The sequence below is a fragment of the Candida jiufengensis genome (genome assembly GCF_024610255.1).
Source record: "Candida jiufengensis strain CBS 10846 chromosome Unknown scaffold1, whole genome shotgun sequence".
Taxonomy (NCBI): Eukaryota; Fungi; Ascomycota; class Pichiomycetes; order Serinales; family Debaryomycetaceae; genus Lodderomyces; species Lodderomyces jiufengensis.
The window spans coordinates 454,925-476,914 of NW_026261562.1; the positions used below are offsets into that span (position 1 = coordinate 454,925).

Sequence of the window (21,990 nt, forward strand, 5' to 3'; positions counted from 1 at the left end):
GTAATCAGAAATAATTGTAGACTTTGCAACACCTTTCAGTTTAACCTTAAACTTAAGCAATTTACATTCCTTGAGCTAGCAAGAATTAAAAATAGGCATAGTAACGCATAACTGTGTAGATTTTGAAGATTATTCGGTTGAAAAATTACCCCTAAACTGTTAAAATGGGAGAAATGTTTCGCAACCAAAATATATATTAGCAATGGCAGTTTTGGTTTATCGAAGGCTTTTTAATCGAACTTGACTATCAGTAAACTTTCTCAGTTTGAATAAAGAAGCATTAGAGTATTTAAAAATTAATTTTGGTTGTAAAAAAATGTTTAATTGTTAAAAAATTCAATGTATACAACATTTTCTATATACAGATTTATTTATACAAAGATTCTATCTTTTAAGTTGTTCCAAAATCCTTTATCGTACTCGTTATCTATATCACTAATCACTGATTCAACTGGTATTATATTATAATCAGCAATATTCACATTTTTGATCAAAATTGTTTCATCCTTCAAACTTATATATACCGTCTCTTCACTTAAAGTTTTTGACCGCACTGATGCTTTTTCAACAAACATTTGATTATTAATAGGTGGTGATACTTTATATAGCAAATTCAAATCTATTAAATACTCAATTTCTCCCCATTTATCTAATTCATTTGTTGTTACACCCAAGTAAATATAACGTAAATGCAAAGCAGTAAATATAATAACTATTATAACGAATATAATACAAAGAATTATAAATATACCAGTGATCTTATTTGTATCATTTGTTCTTGTTATTAAATTCCAAAATCCTGATAAGGTGTAATTAGTCAATTGTAAATTGATAGCTTTAAAACAGACAATAAAGCCATAACCCAACATATTAATGTTCACCACCAAGTATAACAAAAACCATTTGTAGTTATAATATCCAATACAGTTATTAATCCAAATACAATGATGATCATATAATAAGTAGCATTTATTACACACCGAGCAATGCTTTGATCTTGCTGGTTTAACAATCTTACAAGTTGAACATAAATTATTATTGAAAAAAATTAATTGATTTGGCTCATAAGGATAAGTTTTTAATGAAGTTGCATTAATTGAGCCAGGGTCTGAGAACATCGCAATTACGGTTGATAAATATATGACAAACATTGATAGTATAATATAATAATAACTTAAAGTACTAGTAGTGGATTCAATAATTGGGAAAGTTTTAATCCAGAATTGATAAAAGCAAACAGTCACCACAGCCAAATAACCCAACGGTATAAGCCACCCCAAAATGAAAATTAATTGACCATTTGTCTTTTGATCTAAATACGAATAAAACTGGTTCAATTGTCTTAGTACATTGAGTAGTTGATTCCTTAATTTTTGTATGGGAGTGTTTCTAAAACTAGGTGAGTCGCCAAAAATTAATAAACAAGTAAGTATAAATGATATGATACTGATTGTAACTATTGTTCTGAAGAACATGTCATTTTTCAAGACCCTTGGTTGTACTAGTAATAAATTTGTGTATAGAATCGATCTACATAATAAAATTTAATTTATTAAGTGGAATTTATGCTATCAAAATTTTGGTGATACAAATTCGTTTCAGTTTTATTGATAGAACAATTTAGCTTATACTTGCATTAATTGTATTCATTATCAACGACGTTCCTTCCCTTTTAATTGCAATTCTTTACACTGATATAGGTTTTTTTATACATACAAGTCCGACTTTTACCTTTATTTACCAAGAAATTATTGTACTTTCCAATAATTTAATTCAGAATTCATTATCACCAAATATCAAGCTGAAATTTCATGTCTACATCAACTCCATCATATATAACTTCTTTCCTAGATGAAGAAATAACAGATATAAACAATTTGCTAACATCACTCCCATTTACAACAGATGTAAATAAATATTTCCTAGACTTATATAAAATATCATATAAAGATTTAATAAAATTAAATGATTATCAAAATCAACAAAAATTTCCAGTAAATTCTCAAAAATTATTGAAATTAAGTATATCTTTGGGCAATTTGATCAAAATTTTAGAAAATGATGAAGAAAATTTCAAAGTTCAAAATCAACAACAAAATCAATTTTTGAAGAAGTTGAATAATTCAAAATTAACTAGTCAACATCAACAATCATTACAAACACTGCAATTCCCTACTAAAATGGATCCATTCCAATCTTGTCCAACAACAACAACCACAAATGTGAAACATATCATAAATTCAGATGCAACACAACAACAACAATTGCAAGAAAATAATTTATCAAGACATGAAATAAGATTCATCAAGAACCTATTCACAATCCTCAAAAATTTTGATTTAAATTTACCACAATCTCAACAAGAATTCAAGAGAGATAGCTACACATCATTAAACTCATCAAGTTTATCAAACCCTCAAACACCAAAAAGAAACACTAATCATTCATCGAATTCTTCATTACCTACAATAAATACATCACCTATAAAATTAAACTCCAAACAATTATTAATTGAGAAGCTAGAAATCAATATAAATTTAGATATTTTATTCATTTACAAAATCAATCTAAAATTAGTTTTGGAGATTTTCAATAAATTCAAAAAAATATTAAATTCAATAAACTTAGACTTGGTACAACATCAACAATCACAACAAAAGGATACAGCATCTATTTTTTCATCAACTTCTTTAAATTCACTGGATTCATCAATTTTTTCATTAGATGAAAATTTAAAAATTATTGAAAATATTATACTAAGAATTAAATTTAATATTTTGAAACCTTTCATTCAATTAATTTTCAAAGAATGTATTGAAAATAATTTACATAATGAATTCAATTCTATAATTAATAGTTTATAGATCAAAAATAAAATTGCATTCAATATTGATAATGTTTTACACTCTAATTAATTTGTATATTTAATTACTATATTTTATTTACTTATTACATGCAAGCTTTTAACTTTAATCAGTACCAGACTGACCCCATTTTATATACCTAAATTTAACTCACCTAATAATTTTTATCCATCAACTCTAAAACTTTTTCATACCCACCACCAATTAGCAAATCTTCTCCAAATAAATTTACTCATCCTTCTCCCCAACAACTTCCCTATCAATGGGAAAATAACAAGACTCAACAAAAGTGTAATTTGCTTCAAACTTTCATCCCATTGTTCTTGTGCTGTTAGTTTATATGAATCTTCTGAATCTGAACCTATTTCATCTTCTGTTGAATTGTAATCTGAATCCGACTCTGACTCGTAAGTAGATATATCCGATGATGTAAAATCTATATTTGGTGCATTTGCTGATGACGCTAGGTTTGGAGGAATTGTTGTTGCCATTCTCGTATTAATAATGTGTCATGTATGTGAAATTTATAAGTTTTAGATATTTACCAAAATCTGTTTTTGTTTTTCAATTTTTTGACAACCAAAATTTGTAATAACGTCAATTTAACAACAAGTCAAGATCAAATTAGCAAATATGAGAGTAATAATATGACATTTATAGTGATAGATCCCAAAAACATCCACAATTTATTTCCCAGAGCAAATGTTTCAAATCCAATTAGAATTAGAATCGTAGCTCAAGTTTTAGAATTTAATTTGTTTGATACAAAATTAACTATACAAAGACTACCAAGTTTATCCAGTGATCAAGTAGAGGACGATCAAGCGGAATCAGATAATGAATCAGATGATTCAATAATCATAATAGACGAACCAGAAGAGCCAAAACTTAAAGAAGTACAGGATACTTCAACAACGTTAGATCTATCAGAAATTGAGTCACAATTAAGTGTATCAACTTTAACTTCTGGGAATATCCTAAACATAGACGCGTTCTATGATGGCCAAGGTATAAATGTTTTTCAAATCAGTGAAATTGATCCTAGAATAGTTAGATCTGAACGGTTTTTAAGAACTTTGAAATATTTAAGTGATCGAGAGTTGATGAAACCTATACGTCAGTGGGATTAGTGAGTAGGTTTCTTACTTCATAAAGAGTACTTAAAGATGATTTGGTCAGCTTGAATCTCATCTATTATTTATTTAATCAAATTTTGTATCATATAAAAGTTTATAGAATTTTGGAATGTACTATTAATGAGAAATAATTTATTGGCTCAACCAACTCTCGTAAGAAGATCTTGCATCTGGACCTTGTTGCTTCAATCATAGCATTTAATGACCAATCGGTGACAACTCTTGTTCAAGCCTTTCTAATAAGTGATGAATTTTATGATAACCAGAATTGATAAATTTCAATTCATCTAAACGCGATCGATATGCATTTTTGATTTTGTGCTATAAAACTATTCTACTAACAATTTTTTTCAATAAGCATCACTAAATAGATAGAATTTACCATTGGTTTAAATGAATGTACAAAAAATTAGTCAACCTAGCTAAACGATTCAAAATGTCAAATATAATTGAAAGTACATCTGTCAGTACATCACCACCAGCGATAATACCCGAAGAATTCACCTATACAACTGAAGGAAAAGCAACAATTTTAACACCTAAAAAGGATGAAGTATTTTACAACCCCATACAACAATTCAATAGAGATTTATCTACCTTATCCATAATAGCGTACGATGAAATGAGAAGAGACACATATTCTAAAAAGAACAACAAGAGGAGAAAACTTCACAATTTGAATATTTTAGAAGCATTATCTGCATCAGGTTTAAGAAGTTGTAGATATGGATTAGAAATACCTAATGTTCAAAAAATTATAGCTAATGATTTATCGAAAGATGCAGTGGCGGCAATTGATAGAAATATACAACATAATCATATACAACATAAAGTTGAATCAAACGAAGATGATGCTATTAAATTTATGGGATCAACAAATAAAAAGTTCCATATTGTTGATTTAGATCCGTATGGTACTGCTTCACCTTTTATTGATTCTGCAATACAATGTATAGAAGATGATGGAATGTTGCTAGTTACTTGTACAGATGCAGCAGTTTTAGCTGGAAGTGGATATCCTGAAAAATGTTTTGCTTTATATGGAGGTAATAATTTTGGGAATTCTTATATAAATAATGAAACAAATCATGAAGTTGGTATAAGATTGATGTTGAATTTAGTTGCCACAACAGCTGCAAAATACAAAAAATCAATTGAACCATTATTATGTTTAAGTATTGATTATTATTTTAGATGTTGGATAAAAATTAAAACAAGTCCAATAAAAGTTAAAGATCATGCTAGTGAAACTATGTTAGTATATGGATGTAATGGATGTGGAAATAAAAAAGTACAACCTTTAGGGTTGAAAAAGGGACCAACTAAATTTATATATCCTAAATTAGTGACTCCAATTTCATCAAATTGTGAATTTTGTGAGTCAACTTTCAATTTAGCTGGTCCAATGTATGCTGGAAATTTACAAAATGAAGAATTTATAAATAAAATATTAGAACTTAATGCAAATCCAAATAATAAATCAATATATAAAACTCATGAAAGAATCAAAGGAATGTTAACATTAGCTAAAAATGAATTGAAAGATGTACCATTTTATTATAATTTAAATCATTTATCTTCATTATTTAAAACATCACCAATATCAATAGATGAATATAGTAAAGCAGTAGGTAATTTAAATTCAAAAATTTCAGAAGATGAAGAAACCACAAAATTAAATTTAAGTTTGACTCATGCTAAAAAGAATTGTATAAAATCAAATATAAATTGGGAAACTAATTTAAAAATTATAAGACAATGGATGATTGATGTTAATAAAGAGTATTATGATAATATGATTAAAAGACAAGATGAAGATAAAGAAGAATTAAATGATAAAATTAAAGAAAAATTGAAATTTTTGAAAGAGAATAATTTTATTTATAATTCAAATTTACGTGAAGATTCAGCAGGTGGTAAAATATTAAAATATTTTGCTAGAAAAGAGGAACAACAAAGTCAAAGTCAAAGTCAAACTCAATCAGATATAGAAGAAATTGCAATTGATTTCAAAACATCAAATGAAATAAGTGAACAAATTTCAAAATTAAGAAAAGTTAAAATGGTTAGATATCAAGAAAATCCAACAAAGAATTGGGGTCCAATGTCGAGACCAAAGTAAATAGTATAGATGAATCTTTAGTAATAAATGTATTATATTAACACTATTGATCATTTAACTTTAATTAATGAATATTATGATGTCAAAAGTGTTTTGTTTCGAATTTGAAGAAAATGGTAACGCTATCTATATCAATTTCTTGTCTTGTCAAATAAAAATTAAATCAGACAATCAACATCAAAATTTCGAAAACACTTTTTTAGAAAATCATACTAATAAAATTATTAGTTGACTCAGCCTTTTTAAATTCTATTAATAGAAATATATTTTATTAAGGCGATCAAGAAAAAGTTACTATAAAATTATTATTTTTAAGTTGTAAATTAATATTATTATTGACTTTAATAAAAAATTAATATTCACACGATTATAGTAAATTCTAAGCTTATATACAGGTTTCAAATAGCTAGACCAAATATTTGATAAGTACAAAAATAAAGTTTTGTGTAATTAATACTTTGTCTTATATGCAAAATATTGCAAAAATTATACATTATATGCAGGTTTTGGTACTTTTATTTAAAATATTTGTTTCAAACACACGATAATAATATAATTATTAAAAGATAACGATTTATTAAAAGATTGTTCAAAGGTAAAATTCAGAGATGATGATTCAATAAAATTTTTATTATTATTAAAATTTATATTAAATTATATTATTATTAAAAATGAACGATTAAACACACAGTAATATATAAAACGAAAGTATAGAAATTTAAAAATGATAAATTATTAATGATGTATTAGTTAGTTAATGAATTAAATTGTAAAAAAAATTTGAAACAACAAAATTTAAAATCCCTTAATTTATTTCTTGTAATAAAAATTTTTCTTTTAAGTTGATGATAAATCTGTAATATATCATATGTTTTATATATATTATAACATTAATGCAACAACACCAGCAGCTAAAGCACCAATAGTACCAGCAGTTGAAACAATATTACCAGCACCAGTTGATGCAGTTGTAACAGTACCTGAAGTATTTGTTGTATTTGTATGATTATCACCCATAACTAATGATGATGAAACAGCTAAAGTTAAAATTATATTTTTAAATTGCATTTTTTTTAATCTAGGTATGTATATGAATTGGAATAAATTTCTATTAATATGGAATTTAATGAAAGTAAATTAGAAACTATTGAATTAATTTGAAATTAAAAATTTTTGACTTCAAGGGATTTGTTTCTATATTTATATTTGAAAATCTTTTTAAATTTACAAATTTTAATAAAAATCAGAAATTAAAATATTATTTATTATTTTGTTTATTTCTTAATTATTTAATTAAAACAATAATAATAATTAATTCCTATAAAAGTTTAAAATAGAAGTATTATTTTATATATTAGTTAGTAATAATTGATGTTATAATATTTAATTATTTATATTGATGAATTTGTTATCAATTCATTAGCACATGGTGATGAACAATTTTGTATTTATACTTTAATTAGCTCATATGACTATAATTATCTATATAGATGTGATTTGAAGATCTAAAATAACTCCAATTATCTCAATGGTAAAATTGTAAATCTTTTCAAAAATCAAATAAAAGAGGCAAAGCTTAAACTAAAAACACACGATATTTTATTAAACTTAAAATTCAATAAATTTATACCATCTTTGGAACTAAACTTTTTTCAAAAAACTATATATATTTCGCTTTAATTCATATATGAAACTTACAAACGTGTGCTAGGTTCTCCTATATTATTATTCCCTTAAAAAAATTATTAATACTACTACGATTAGATTCATAGTAATTTCTTTTTCATTTTATTCGAGATTTTCAGTTGCAAAAATAATATACCCGAGTATTGACAATTTGTAAGAAAAGTTGTAATTTTCTTGGGTTTTGATAAACAAATTAAATAATTTCTTATTGATAACAAAATTTTTTTACACAACATGTTTTATTTAAATAAATATTTTCAAAAGTTTATTATGATTTCTTTTTTTTTTTTTGAATAAAAATTTTTAGACTGTAATTATGTTCCTTAAAAAAAAAATTGTTAGCTTCATAAATACAAAACATATTTTTACGAAGTAGATATTCTCTAAATATGTAATCAATAGTACAATAAGTAGTTTTACATGCTTTACATTACAATAGAAGTATTAATGTTAGTGTTGATCAAACATTGAAGTGAGTGGCTTATCTGTAGCTTTAATTCATCATACATTTTGTACTTCAGGCACACTCAATTTTTTTCAAGACAATAATAATTCGTCTACGAATACCTTGTGAATTAAATTTACGCAATTTAATAACAAACAAATAAACAAATTTTTATATACAGATACGCCTGCAATATTATTTAAACAATTAAGCTTCTTCAAATTATGACTGTTTACAAAAACCATGTTTACCAATTTTTGACAACTTTAATAATAATCGAAAAGCTTTGTAGTTTCTACTTAAAGCATAAAATTTAAAAATAGAATCATTTTTGAAGTATTGAAAAATTATTTTTGAATATTTTTATTTTTTCAATGTTGCATAAACTTGAGTTTTAAGTTTTGTATGGAAAAATAAATAAAAAAAATTTTTACATGTGGTTTTTCTCAGTTGTATATAAATAGTGGCTGTGTTGTAATCTAGATTAATCTTCAAAATGAATTGTGGAATTGTGAAGAGGGCACATGCTAAGTTTAAATTCAATACATATCATGATCAAAAGATATAGCCTCATGTTTATTTAAAATTAATATAATCATTTTCATTAGAACTTGATCAATTTAAGCCAAAAGAAGAGAATACAAATTGCTACTGCAAAACTAAAATATTGTTTAATCATATGTCTATATCTGAGGCTTAAATGGTTCACGTAATTATATATATAAAAGTATATACGATTAATATAGTATTATTTGGTCTTCTCTTCTTATGTTTTACTTACAATGACTTTGTGTAATGACTATTTTTTGCAGAATTTGACTACTTCCTAAATCAATGAAAATTTTCAACATTCTCGAGGCTCATATTGTGAAAATTTCCTTCGAGCTATAGGTCAAAGCCAATTATGTAAATCTTTTGTTTTAGACCAATCTTTAAATGAGGTATAAGACTTGCTACAGATTGAGTCTATCACAAAAATATGTATTCCAGTTTGCAAACATCTTGCAATGAGACAGCTGATTAGTCTAGCACGGATACAAAACACCAGAGCTAAGTTTTTGACAGATAATATCAGCTACAATTGAAAACTGAAGGTTCAATTATTTCTCATATTTAAATTTGTCCTGATCGGATTAATAAAATCAATCGCGTCGGATTTATATATTTTCTGATTTGAAAAAATAGAGTAAAATAGAATTCAGTAATCAACTATAAAACTAAAGATTCAAAAACATCATGAAATGAATCAACAACAATTAATAACAAAATTGAAATCATGTAAAAATTCAACATTGAATGATATAGCAATACTATGTGGCTCCCCAATTTTAGGTCCAACCAAACCTCTGAGAATTGAAGGTATAATATCACAATATAATTTATTCCAAAATCAATTCAATGATCAATTTTCATCAACTCCTAAAAAATCAATATTATCAATTGATATAGGTATCAAGAACTTTTCATATTGTAAATCACATACTACAGATACATATTCATGGCCAATTGAGATAAACAAATGGGATAAATTAAATTTAAATGAAAAATATGGCGTAAATTATAACCCAATACTAAATGACAAAACAATAATTGATCAAAAACGATACTTGAATTATATAACAGAATCATTAGTTACTGATTTAAAACCTAAATTATCAAATATCAAAATTATGGAAATTCAAAGAACAAGATCAAATAATAATTCAATAACATTACCAATAATAATGCAAAATTCAATATTTGAAAATTTAATGTTTAATAAAATTTTTCCAGATTTATGTATTTTAATAACTTCTTATAAGATGATTCATTTTTGGATATATAGATTTATTACAAAAAATTCAGAAAAAAATTTAAAAAAGAATAATAAAATTATTAGAAAAGATTTAATTGAAAATTGGTATAATAAATTATTTACATTACCCAACTATAATGAAGAACAATTAAATTCAAAAAATATATTGACTTATTTGAAGTTAGATGAAAAGGAAAAAACTGATGATTTAGTAGATTCATTACTTTATAATTTATTAATAAATTGTCAATTAAGTCATTTGACTGATTTTAATAAAATATTGGAAGAAGATGGTGATTTAGTGAAATTTGTTGATGACAAAAATCAGTTTCATATTGATTTAATCAAACCAGTTGTTGATAAATATAAGTTAGAATTAAAAGTATAAACGTTGAATAGACATATTTAAATTGGAAGACCCGACAAATACAAAGTTAAGGAGAGTACATTTTTTATACCGCACAACTCATTTAGTTCTAACTCAATGCTTCATACTTTGACTTTGGTATAATTCTGAATTTTTAAGTTCAAATTTACGATATACATGATATTCCAAAAAAGTACTCTTTGTTTGTTGCAAAACGTAAATTTTCAGTTGCTGGGTGTTAATTTTGGTTAGATATTTTAGTAATTTATCTGCATTAGCAACTTCCATACCTGAAAATTTCAGTCCAGTTAAGCCCGGCTCACCGGAGTGGGAAAAATCGATAAAAAAGTTTTGGAAGAAGATGATGTATCGGTATATTCTGTTAAATAAAAAGATTACCTTCATACCAGTTTGTTCCAGTCTCTTATTGATCAGACTAATTAGGAAATAAAAAATTCAAAGTGGAAAAAAACTTGCTTGATGATAAATCCAATGAATGTACACATGAATTTCACGAAAGTTTCTTCATCTTAATACACTATTTTATTGATACCCCAATCTATTTATCTTCTTCTTCTGACCATGGTACACTTTTAACTTAGGACTGATTTCAAATTTACGAAGCATCATAGACATATTTCGAAACCCAGATGACTCTGCGCTTGTTATGATATATAATTTTCTCAATTTCTGAGTGTTAACAAGTTTTAAAAATTCTTCTACTCGTACTTCAAAATCAACTTGGAGACTTAAAAACTTTAAACCAGATAATTTATCCCCTGGTTCACTAAAATTTACGCTGTAGGGGAAACAAGAACCAAACTGATGCTTGCCTATATAAGAATCAAAATCAACGAATAAATGAATGACAGCATCATCCTCCAAAAAACTAAGTACGTGTTTCAATGACATTAATTCTAGTTCATACCTTGCACTAAAGCTAAATTTAATAATCAATCCCTTTACTCGCCATTTCTCTTGACTCATATTCACTAAAATCCTAATTAGTTCATTCGTTTCTGCACAATTTTTTGAAAGCTCTATTTCTAGTATGTTTACGTTTCCAATAACTTCTTTAGTGAAGGTGGGCTTAATTTGATACACGAAGTCAAGTCTTGACAACAAATTTTCCCTATAATCCCTACTCAGATAATATACATCTTTTCGAAATCTACCTATCCCTTTTAGTCTGAATTTTTTCAGGTTGTTAATTGTATTAACTTCTTTAAATACAAAAGGATGAGTTTGAAGAAAATATGAATCTTCGTCATAAATTTTATTTTGTAAGTATTTAAAAATTTCAATTTCAAATTGTCTCAATTCAATCAATCTCACTATCTCTGAAAGAACGAAAATTACTATCCTACGTGGTGCATGAGGTCCATGATCATCATAACTTACAAATAGCTTATCGTGGTAATGTAAACCCAAATTACCAGAATTCATAATCAAGTCAATGGCTTTTTTTGCAGTTACTCCATTTAAGTACTTGAAAGTGACTTCATTTGGTTCTGAAGTTGAGTAAATACCAGGAATAATTTTATCCAAAATATCGACAGGCAATCTTCCAAAATTGACTAACTTGACCATGCTGTAAAGAAAACTAAAAAAAGCAGTAAATTTGAACACTGTTATGTGAAACTATTCATTTTTTTCTATTTTAGAGTTGTAGAAATTTACCAATGACGGTTGTTTTTTCCTTAAAATTAAACCTTTAAATTTTGCAACCAAAGTATATTAAAAAAAGAAGAGCTACCTTTTCAAGAGATTAAATTCTGAATTGGTAATGTTGAGAGTAGTTTGGAAGCTGGACCTTGGGTGAAGAAATTTATTCAAAGCCAACTTTGATGGATTTTTGTGAGTACTTGTTTATAATATATTCAGATTATAATTATTCTTACGATCTAAGTAGGATTGTAAATGTTATTTCCATCTAGTTCAATTCGAAAAATTGCATTATTGTATGCAGGTTCTTCTCAAGTCATCTTTTTTGCAATCACTTGAAACAAAAATGAAAATTGTTAAATTCATATGAGTAAACGTAATATAGGCTACACACAAGTCTAAACAACGAAAAACAAAAACTTCTTTTCTTTTTGGTATAGAATTCATGATCAATCTGACATGAGATGAAAATTTTTACTTTTTAATAATCTTGAAGTTAATGTATAATTATCAACTAAATCTCTATAATAAAGTGGTTCACTTGAAGTAATAGACAAAGATGTTAATTGCAGGGTATTAATACATCTCAAAAAATACTTCAACTCAGCAAGTCTCGCAGTTTTAATTTTTAAATTTACCAATTTTTCTAGTTTAGAAGATGAACCATAAAGTCTAAGATGGTCGTGATAAAAATTATTAAAATATATTGATAATTCACGAATAGAATCATTTTGAACAAAACTGAATAGTTGTTCTAATAAAACTGGACAATCTTCTGAAACATTGCTTGAATCTTCTTCACGAAAATTAATAATTAAACTTGGAACTTTCCATAAACCTTGACTCATATTTACTAACTTAGAAATTTCATCTCTTATTGTATCCCATTCACCCGAGAGATGCAAGTCTAACGTATTTGCATTACGAGTTATGTCATTCGTAAACATCAGACTTCTGTAAAACTTCAAGCTAAATAATGCTAAGAACGCATCCAAGTTTTTACCTGTCTCTTCATCATGATTTGTTCTAATTTGTAATACTTTGCTCGTTATTTTGAATTTTTTATTACTAATTTTCTCAAATTCAAAAGGATAAGAATTAAGGAAGATGTCTTTCCCTGAATCATTTAATTGTAAATGATGAAAAATCTCAAGTTTAAATTCATTCCTCTTCAATAAGATTGTTAACTCCGAAATTTTAAATACCACAGAATTTGCTAAATCAATTTTATTAAAACCTTTCACATAAATTCTTCTTTGAAAAAAATTGGATTTTTGATTATCAAATCAATTGCTAATTTTGCTGGAATTTTATTAAGATATAAAAACGAAACCTCATTTGGTTTTGTTTGAGAGTAAATTCCAGGTATAATCTTCTCCAATATTTCTAGTGGTAAATCACTCAAAACTGTCATGACGTTTGGTAACTACCTAAAGAAATAATTTTGGGTTCAACTTCAGGGGACAGAGTTTGATTTAAATAGTAAAAAATTGAATTGTATCAATATCTGAATTATTAATTAGTCTATCTCTAAATTAATTTTATCCTTAAATTCAAAACTTAATTTTTTGCAACCAAACTTTATCAGAGAGAATATTAACTTTAAGATTCTTAACTGTATCAAAATATTAAACTTAAGTAAATATTGGAGAAGTTTTCAAAGAAGCAAAACAACTTTATCAAGACAAGCTTTGTAATTTTAATTAGACACTTTTATTATTTATTAAGTTTATATAACACTAAACAACTAAAAAAAAAACACCTTTTTGAATAATCGAAAACACAATTTTTAATACCAAAAAAAACACCAAGAAAAAATAATAACACCTTCATTTTTAAATTAAAACAATTGATGAAAATATGAAACTGATAAATGACGAAAAATAAATGATTAAAAAGTTAATTGCATTTAATAAATTAATCCAATAGCAGCAACAGCAACAGCTAAAATTGAACCAACCTTAACTGAATTGGCACCAGCTTCAAATGATGAAACACTAACAGCTTCGCCGGTTGGTTGGCTTGATGATTGAGCAGCAACAGTTTGTTTAGTTGAAGTTTCTAATGTAGTTTCACCAGCTTTAGTAGTTTCACCTGCTTTAGTAGTTTCACCTGCTTTTGTGGTTTCTCCAGCTTTTGTGGTTTCTCCAGCTTTAGTAGTTTCACCAACTTTAGTAGTTTCTGTTGGATGAACTGGAACTGGAGTAGTTTCACCTGGTGTTGTAGTTCCTTGTGATGGTAAAGGACAGTAAGTGGTATAAGTAGTATCAATTTCAGTAACTGTTGTAACACCTGTAGTTAAAGTTGAAATTGGTGAACAGTGATTTTCACTACATGATGTAATTGTAATCAATGTAGTACTTATATCTGTTTTAGTACTTGTAGTTTGATTGAAATAACCTAATGATGATGATGGAGAAGTTGTTGATAATGTTGGTAAAACAGTAGAAGATTCTGGAGTTGATGATGCACCAGTTTCTGATGATGAACCAGTTTCTTCACCACCTACGAAAACAGCTTTAATACTTAAAGGTCTAATATCATCACCACCTTCTTTAACAATAAAAAACAGATTTTTTGAATATTGATATGGATCATTAACATTTTTAGCAGCATGGATTGAATCAGAACCTTCAAATGAAACAGTACCATCTTCACCAATAGTAACAGTTAATGGATCAGAAACTGATAAAGATAAAAAATTACCAATAAAATTTAAACTTTGATGATATTGACCATTTAATAAATAATAAAGTTGATTTGTTTCATCATCATAATTTAAAGTTTGAGCATTAGTACCTAAGAAAAAATAATTAATACCAGCACCTTCATGAATTGAAGATAATCCTTTACCATCGATTTCTTTATCTGATGAAGTAGCAAATAATTGAACATCTTTAATAGCAGCTAAAGCTGATGATGATAATGATAAAATAGTTGCAATAGTTAAGAATTTCATTTTATAATTGTTTGATAAAAAAAAGTTCTCTATAATGATAAATTGAGTTATTGTAGTATTAGCGATTGAATAATAACTTAATGAAAAGAAGAAAGAATAAAGAATAATCCGAAAATTAAAAGAAAATTTAGTTGATATTTATAATGATTTAAAATCTAATATTATATATTATACATCTTTAATAATTATAAGTAATAATAATTGCAAAATAAAATAAATAATATTGTGTACCTTTTTTATTATTAAATTTATTTTTAGAGTAATAATAAATATATAAAATAAATAAATTAACCGGTGATACATACATACATTCAATTTATTTATTTATATATTATGATGTAATATTAATTAAATTTGACCAATTCATCACCAATTTGAATTACTTTGATTCTATTTTTAGAAATACTATGTACAAATACTTAATAAAACAAATAAAGCAAATATGTATAATAGATAAAATTTATTAACAAACCCCAAAAACAAAAATAAATAAACCGATTAACATTACTAAGCCAATAGAAGATTTTTTTGATAAAAAAAGGAAAAATGTTTCGTGTGGCTACAAATTTATTAATCTTGGTTAAAATCAAATAGTCTTTGAAGATATTTGAAAAAAAGAGTAAGTCTAACGGATTCTCTAAAAAAAAAACCCTTTATAAGAAGCACCCTTGATTTAGCAGAATCTATTCAGAACTTATCAGGTTCTTGTAGTCATATTTTGAATAAAGTAATTTCTGTGGTTGTGGAGGAAATTGTCAGGTTTAATTATATAAATCTATAAATAAATTAAAAAAAAAAATAAACAAACAATAAATTTTTACGTAAATTTACATCATGCGCAATATATTTTGTGATTTTTATATATTATAATATATCATTCAATTAATTTTGGAAAATATAATATATCAAATATTAATGACTTAGGGTGCTCCTTGGTCTTGGCAGAAATGAAAAAGGAATTCTACTACTTTGTGGTGTGATTAATTGAACATGATACTTTATATTACTATTTCGGAGATAAAATTGATAATTTTATTACCTTTCCATAAAGTAATTTTCCCTCACTTATTTTTTCCACTTAAAATTGCGAGATTGTGATAAATTGTCTTTAGTCCAAATCTTTTGATAGTTATTTATCTTATTTGGTTAACAATCAAAGAGGATCTAAGTCATGGAGTTTCTAGTGATATAAACTTTTTTAGTGGAAAATAGATCAAGTGGCGTTACTTAATTATTTAATACTGTCAAGATCCTTTCTTATTTTACGAAACTTTGAATTCTTTTTACGAAAAAGATTGTAATTCCTGTACATAATTTGCACACTATAACTATATATGTGTGTATGGATGTTTTGAGTTACTTAACTGAATTATGAAGCTGAATTATGAATTGAAAGAGCATTTGCTGCGAAAATTTGAAACTTCAAATACAAGAAATTAAATTTGGTAAATGACACAGAATCTCGTTAAGTAGATACAGAAGCTAAGCTAGCTTTGCTAGTACTGAAAAGCCTTACAAAATCGGCTTGTCGATCCGCATCCAGATCTTTATGATGGTTCCAATCGAAATATGAATTTAGAGGGAAAACCGCCTTATCACTCTAAACGGAACACGCTAGACTATCTGATTCGTACTTGAGACTCAGACTTCAAAGAATCGAAAACTATCATATTGATTAATAAATATTTAATTTATAAGCTACAACGTCAAAAAACTTGTATAATTATTATTTTCATGGATTAAATACGACTCTACCTTCATATTGATTCTTTCTTAATTTCTCAATATAAACAGGTAATTCTTTTAATCCAACAGCTTTAACTTTTGGAACAACAGTTTTAGATCCAACTAATTCAAAAACTTCTTCTAAATCAGTTGAAGTACCCCAAAAAGAACCTAAAATTTGAATTTCTCTTAAATCTAAATCAGCAACATTAAATTTTAATTCTGGTGCACCTAAACCAACAGGTATAATTTTACCCTTTGGTTCACAATATTTTTGACAAATATCAAAAGTTTGTTGTACAGAAACAAAATCAAAACATGATTCAAATGATCCTGGTTGTATTGAATTTGGTAATGTTTCATATACATTTTGTGCACCATATTTTTTAGCTTCTTCTCTTGCTTCTTGTTTTTTATCTAATACTGTTATTTTAGCACCAAATGCTTTTGCAATTTGAATTGCATTACCACCTAATCCACCAGCTCCAATAATTAAAATATTTGAATTTGGTTTAACATTGGCCATCTTTATAGCATGATATGGAGTTAAAATTGCATCAGTTGAAGCAGCAGCAAGATCTGAATTAACATTATCTGGAATTTTAACTAAATTTCTTGGTTTTTTAATTAATAAATATTGTTGATAACCTCCATCACTACCTAACCCATACCAATCACCAAATGCCTTTTTACAAACATTATCTAATGAATCACGACAAAATTTACATGCACCACAACCATTTGGTCCAACTGCAGCTACTCTATCACCAATTTTATAACCTGAATTATCACCTGGTCCTAATTCACAAACAGTACCAGCAATTTCATGTCCCATAACATAATTATCACCACAATCTAAACCTTCATAAATGACATGTAAATCTGAATGACATAAACCAACTGCATCAATTTTAATTAATAATTGACCAGTTTGTGGTTTATGAACTGGTAAATCTGTTTTTAAATTTAATCCGGATGCCCTTTGATATAAAAATCCGTATTGAGTTGATGGTATAGTAGTTGACATTTTTTGAACTGATGGTACTTTTGATTTAAAAGTTTTAATTGATAAATTTCTGAATAAGGATGTCATTTATCAAACAAGAAAATGGAAGAGAACATATTGGAGTAAATTAGAGTAATTTTATACTTTATTTAATTTAGCTTTGAACAAAAAAGTTTATCTTGATACTTGCTATTTAAAGTATTTTTATGTACGTAAAAATCTGTATATGGTATGCAAAAACCCCCTTGCAAAAATAAATATTAAATAAAAAACACTGATATTTTAAGCCCTTGGTAATTCTTAAATCAGATGATAAATAGCTTGAGTCGAACACCAAGTAAAAACCGAATATGAAACAAAATAATGCTTTTTTTGTTCTATGGCCCGAGTGTATAATGTGAATTTGAGCTCTCGCTGTTAACTTAATGGCATACAGATTAGTTTAGTGCATTTTGAATATCAACCGTTTACATTCAGTAACGTTTAAGAGTACACCAGCTTGAACAATAATCTTTTTCACATATCCTTTAAAGTCGATATTCGATATTGCAGACAGATAGATTTGACTATATATGCTCAATGTAGATAGCTCATACCCTTTACTTGAAACTTCAATGAAATAGTCTAGAGTTTAAAGTATTTTCATTTAAGCATGAGCCTTTGAATTAAGGTTGAGATGATCTGATTGTATTTATTTAAATTTATGAACTACATATCAACTCTGCAGATGTTCTGAGCGTTTATTCAGCTGAGATTTTTGATGTAGTTATGGAAAAGAATTCATTCTAAGTAAACTTAATCTACAAACCCATTCTTAATTTTTTTACTTTTAAATCTCTTTTCTTATTTTCTTAGATACGAAGTTTTACAAATTTCTTAAAAAAACCAAGATCAATCTGATTCATTTTGTCCAGATCTATTAATAAGTCTACTGGAAACGTAGATTATAACATCCACCCAACTTGATAATTACTTGCTCAATTGTATTTAATGATCGATCTTATTCAGTCAAGTTAATAAAGCTTATTATAATACTACGTCGATCAAAAACCTAAGAATAAGTTTCAAACTAAAAGAGTTTATGATCTTTATCAGTTATAAGCAGTAAATGAGTATTTATCGAATATAAAATTATTTGGATCTTGATAAAAATATCATATGTCAAAATTTTAACCTTTAAATGTAGATCATTAAAATTAAACTTTTTGTGGGGTATTAAGATTTTATCTCCTAAATCTTTTAATTTATTTTACAACCAATATTTGAATAATACATAATTAATGAATATATAAGTGATCATGAATCAATTTGTATCAAATGCTTATTAAACGAAAGAAGTTGTAGATGTTATTATACTAAAAGTATTAGATGTGCAAAAAGTAATTGAGAGATTATTCAATTTAATATTTGTAGGTAAAATTCATTTTTCACAAATATAATCAATTTTTCAAGCTCTTTTAATTATCTAAAAAATGTTTAAATATTTCATTATCTTCTTGATTGTTGAAACAATTGCTTCAAGTTGACTCTAAGTGTCCTGTTAAGCGTATCAGACTAACAAGGAATCGGTTTTCTTTACCAAATATATATAGAAAAAATTAAGAATTTAAAGCAATTTCATTAAAACCAAAATTTATTTATAAAAGCAGTCTCATCAATTCCAAATTCCAAAATATTAGGTCGAATAGATGGCGGGGGAATTTAAAACAATAATGATACGATGAAAATCAAATATTATAAGTCATAAGATGAGCGGAGGAAATAATATATTAAAAGGAAATAATGACTAAATTAAGTAATTTTTACACTACCAAAGTATTTCCATAGAATAAACCAATTAAATAAATTAATTTATTAATACAAAATTACTTTTAATAATATTTAAATAATTAGTAATAATTACACTACTTTTGAAATTGTTAACTATTGTTAACTATTTTAATTAGCTTTGACTAACTTTATAATATTTAATATTATAATTCTCGAACCAGTTATTTTAAAATTTTTCATACTTTTATATATTTCTTTTTATATAAAAACAACCAACTTTTATCAACTTTTTTTTGGTTTGAGTTTAAGATCATAAAAATTAATTGAAGAATCAGATTTGCCAATTAATAAGAGCAAATCAGTTAATATTATTCAATTTTATAATTTGATTTTTAATTTAATATTAATTCAATTTTTTTTTTTCCAACTCAACAAATATTCTTGTTTTTTTTTTTTAAAGATCTAACCTTAGATCAGTATAATTAGAAAGTTTCGAAAAAATGGAGTCAGTTATTAAAGTTTCTATGTCAGTATGTCCTTTTGTTAAATCAAACTCAACTCAAGCTTTAAGACAATTAAGTAGAAGTACTGGTGGTTTAGCTTCAAGAGCTCGTCAATGTCCTTATATGTCTAATGCAATTCATGCACAAGAATTACAAGTTGAACAACAACAACAACAACAAAAACAACAAAAACAACAAGAAAGATCTTATTCTCAAGCTTCAAAACCAAGAAGAGCAAGTGTTAGCAGATCTACTACAACAACACCAGGTTCAACTTTTAATTCATCACCTTATCAATTTAGGAATGAAAATTTAATTGATCCAAAATTACAATTTCAAAGTAATGAAACTCCATTTGATTTTCAAGGTTTTTTAAATAATGATTTAAATAAAAAAAGATCAGATAAATCTTATCGTTATTTTAATAATATTAATAGATTAGCTAATGAATTTCCAAAAGCTCATCGTACAAATGAAACTGATAAAGTTACAGTTTGGTGTTCAAATGATTATTTAGGTATGGGGAAAAATGAATATACTTTAAATGAAATGAAAAGAGTTTTAGATAAATATGGATCAGGTGCAGGTGGGACAAGAAATATTGCTGGGCATAATTCTCATGCTATTAAATTAGAATCTGAATTAGCTGCTTTACATAAACATGAAGCTGCGTTAGTTTTTAGTTCATGTTTTGTTGCAAATGATGCTGTTCTATCATTATTTGGTCAAAAGATTAAAGATTTAGTTATATTCTCAGATGAATTAAATCATGCTTCTATGATTCAAGGTATTAGAAATTCAAGAGCTCAAAAACATATTTTTAAACATAATGATTTAGTAGATTTAGAAACAAAATTATCTCAATATCCAAAATCTGTACCAAAATTAATTGCATTTGAATCTGTTTATTCAATGTGTGGATCAATTTCTCCAATTGAAAAAATTTGTGATTTAGCTGAAAAATATGGTGCTATTACATTTTTAGATGAAGTTCATGCTGTTGGTATGTATGGTCCTCATGGTGCAGGAGTAGCTGAACATTTAGATTTTGAAGCTCAATTAAAACTGGGTATTGAACATCCAAAAGATTTAAAAACAGTTATGAGTAGAGTTGATATGGTTACTGGTACTTTAGGTAAAGCTTATGGATGTGTTGGTGGTTATGTTACTGGTAAAGCAAATATGATTGATTGGTTTAGATCTTATGCACCAGGTTTTATTTTTACAACTACTTTACCGCCAGCAATTATGGCAGGTGCTGCAGCATCAATTCGTTATCAAAGAGCTACTTTAAAAGATAGAATTGCTCAACAAAAAAATACAAGATATGTTAAAAATAATTTAATTGATTTAGGTTTACCAGTTATTCCAAATCCTTCTCATATTGTACCTGTATTAGTTGGTAATGCTCAAGATGCTAAAAGAGCTAGTGATTTATTATTAGATAAACATGATATTTATGTTCAAGCTATTAATTTCCCAACAGTTCCAATTGGGGAAGAAAGATTAAGAATTACTCCAACTCCAGGTCATGGAAAAGAAATTTCAAATCATTTAATTGAATCTATAAATTCTGTATTTAATGAATTAAATTTAAATAGAATTAATGATTGGTCAGCAAAAGGTGGTCTTTGTGGAGTTGGTCAAGAAAATAGTGAAATTGATCATATTTGGACTGATAAGCAATTATCTCTTAATGATAATGATTTGAATCCAAATGTTTTTGAACCAATTATTTCACCAATTGGTGTTTCCTCAGGTGTCACTGCTTAAGTTGTATTTAAAGTGACTTATTAAAAATAAATTACATACGAAATTATAAATGAATAGTATTAAATAATTTGAATATATATGAACCATATTTATCTAAAATTAGAGTTATTGTAGAGCTCTTGTTTGTGTTTCTTGATAACATGAAATGAAGTGGCATCAAGTTTACATATTTAC

The 21,990-nt window shown here is 26.3% G+C and overlaps 11 protein-coding genes across 11 annotated transcripts; 5 read left to right on the forward strand and 6 right to left on the reverse strand. All coding sequences in view use genetic code 12, as the record gives it.

The window, feature by feature from the left end:
• Positions 1-371: 371 nt before the first annotated feature.
• Positions 372-1,475, reverse strand: KGF54_003976 (palmitoyltransferase; the record flags this gene model as incomplete). Its single annotated transcript, XM_051764623.1, has 1 exon — positions 372-1,475. One exon carries the CDS (start codon positions 1,473-1,475, stop codon positions 372-374), a length of 1,104 nt encoding a protein of 367 aa, XP_051618018.1.
• Positions 1,476-1,811: 336 nt separating this feature from the next.
• KGF54_003977 (uncharacterized protein) lies at positions 1,812-2,864 on the forward strand (the record flags this gene model as incomplete). The annotated part of the gene is made up of 1 exon (XM_051764624.1): positions 1,812-2,864. One exon carries the CDS (start codon positions 1,812-1,814, stop codon positions 2,862-2,864), a length of 1,053 nt encoding a protein of 350 aa, XP_051618019.1.
• A 188-nt stretch (positions 2,865-3,052) lies between these two features.
• KGF54_003978 (uncharacterized protein) lies at positions 3,053-3,355 on the reverse strand (the record flags this gene model as incomplete). The annotated part of the gene is made up of 1 exon (XM_051764625.1): positions 3,053-3,355. The coding sequence occupies one exon, from the start codon at positions 3,353-3,355 to the stop codon at positions 3,053-3,055; it is 303 nt and encodes a 100-aa protein (XP_051618020.1).
• A 156-nt stretch (positions 3,356-3,511) lies between these two features.
• On the forward strand, positions 3,512-3,994 carry TEN1 (Ten1p; the record flags this gene model as incomplete). Its single annotated transcript, XM_051764626.1, has 1 exon — positions 3,512-3,994. The coding sequence occupies one exon, from the start codon at positions 3,512-3,514 to the stop codon at positions 3,992-3,994; it is 483 nt and encodes a 160-aa protein (XP_051618021.1).
• A 442-nt stretch (positions 3,995-4,436) lies between these two features.
• TRM1 (tRNA (guanine26-N2)-dimethyltransferase) lies at positions 4,437-6,122 on the forward strand (the record flags this gene model as incomplete). Its single annotated transcript, XM_051764628.1, has 1 exon — positions 4,437-6,122. One exon carries the CDS (start codon positions 4,437-4,439, stop codon positions 6,120-6,122), a length of 1,686 nt encoding a protein of 561 aa, XP_051618022.1.
• Positions 6,123-9,494: 3,372 nt separating this feature from the next.
• Positions 9,495-10,436, forward strand: CCE1 (cruciform cutting endonuclease; the record flags this gene model as incomplete). The annotated part of the gene is made up of 1 exon (XM_051764629.1): positions 9,495-10,436. One exon carries the CDS (start codon positions 9,495-9,497, stop codon positions 10,434-10,436), a length of 942 nt encoding a protein of 313 aa, XP_051618023.1.
• Positions 10,437-10,958: 522 nt separating this feature from the next.
• Positions 10,959-12,005, reverse strand: KGF54_003982 (uncharacterized protein; the record flags this gene model as incomplete). Its single annotated transcript, XM_051764630.1, has 1 exon — positions 10,959-12,005. One exon carries the CDS (start codon positions 12,003-12,005, stop codon positions 10,959-10,961), a length of 1,047 nt encoding a protein of 348 aa, XP_051618024.1.
• Positions 12,006-12,529: 524 nt separating this feature from the next.
• KGF54_003983 (uncharacterized protein) lies at positions 12,530-13,027 on the reverse strand (the record flags this gene model as incomplete). Its single annotated transcript, XM_051764631.1, has 1 exon — positions 12,530-13,027. One exon carries the CDS (start codon positions 13,025-13,027, stop codon positions 12,530-12,532), a length of 498 nt encoding a protein of 165 aa, XP_051618025.1.
• Positions 13,028-13,989: 962 nt separating this feature from the next.
• Positions 13,990-15,039, reverse strand: KGF54_003984 (uncharacterized protein; the record flags this gene model as incomplete). The annotated part of the gene is made up of 1 exon (XM_051764632.1): positions 13,990-15,039. One exon carries the CDS (start codon positions 15,037-15,039, stop codon positions 13,990-13,992), a length of 1,050 nt encoding a protein of 349 aa, XP_051618026.1.
• Positions 15,040-16,771: 1,732 nt separating this feature from the next.
• Positions 16,772-17,791, reverse strand: ADH5 (Adh5p; the record flags this gene model as incomplete). The annotated part of the gene is made up of 1 exon (XM_051764633.1): positions 16,772-17,791. One exon carries the CDS (start codon positions 17,789-17,791, stop codon positions 16,772-16,774), a length of 1,020 nt encoding a protein of 339 aa, XP_051618027.1.
• A 2,249-nt stretch (positions 17,792-20,040) lies between these two features.
• Positions 20,041-21,816, forward strand: HEM1 (5-aminolevulinate synthase; the record flags this gene model as incomplete). The annotated part of the gene is made up of 1 exon (XM_051764634.1): positions 20,041-21,816. The coding sequence occupies one exon, from the start codon at positions 20,041-20,043 to the stop codon at positions 21,814-21,816; it is 1,776 nt and encodes a 591-aa protein (XP_051618028.1).
• Between the last annotated feature and the right edge of the window lie 174 nt (positions 21,817-21,990).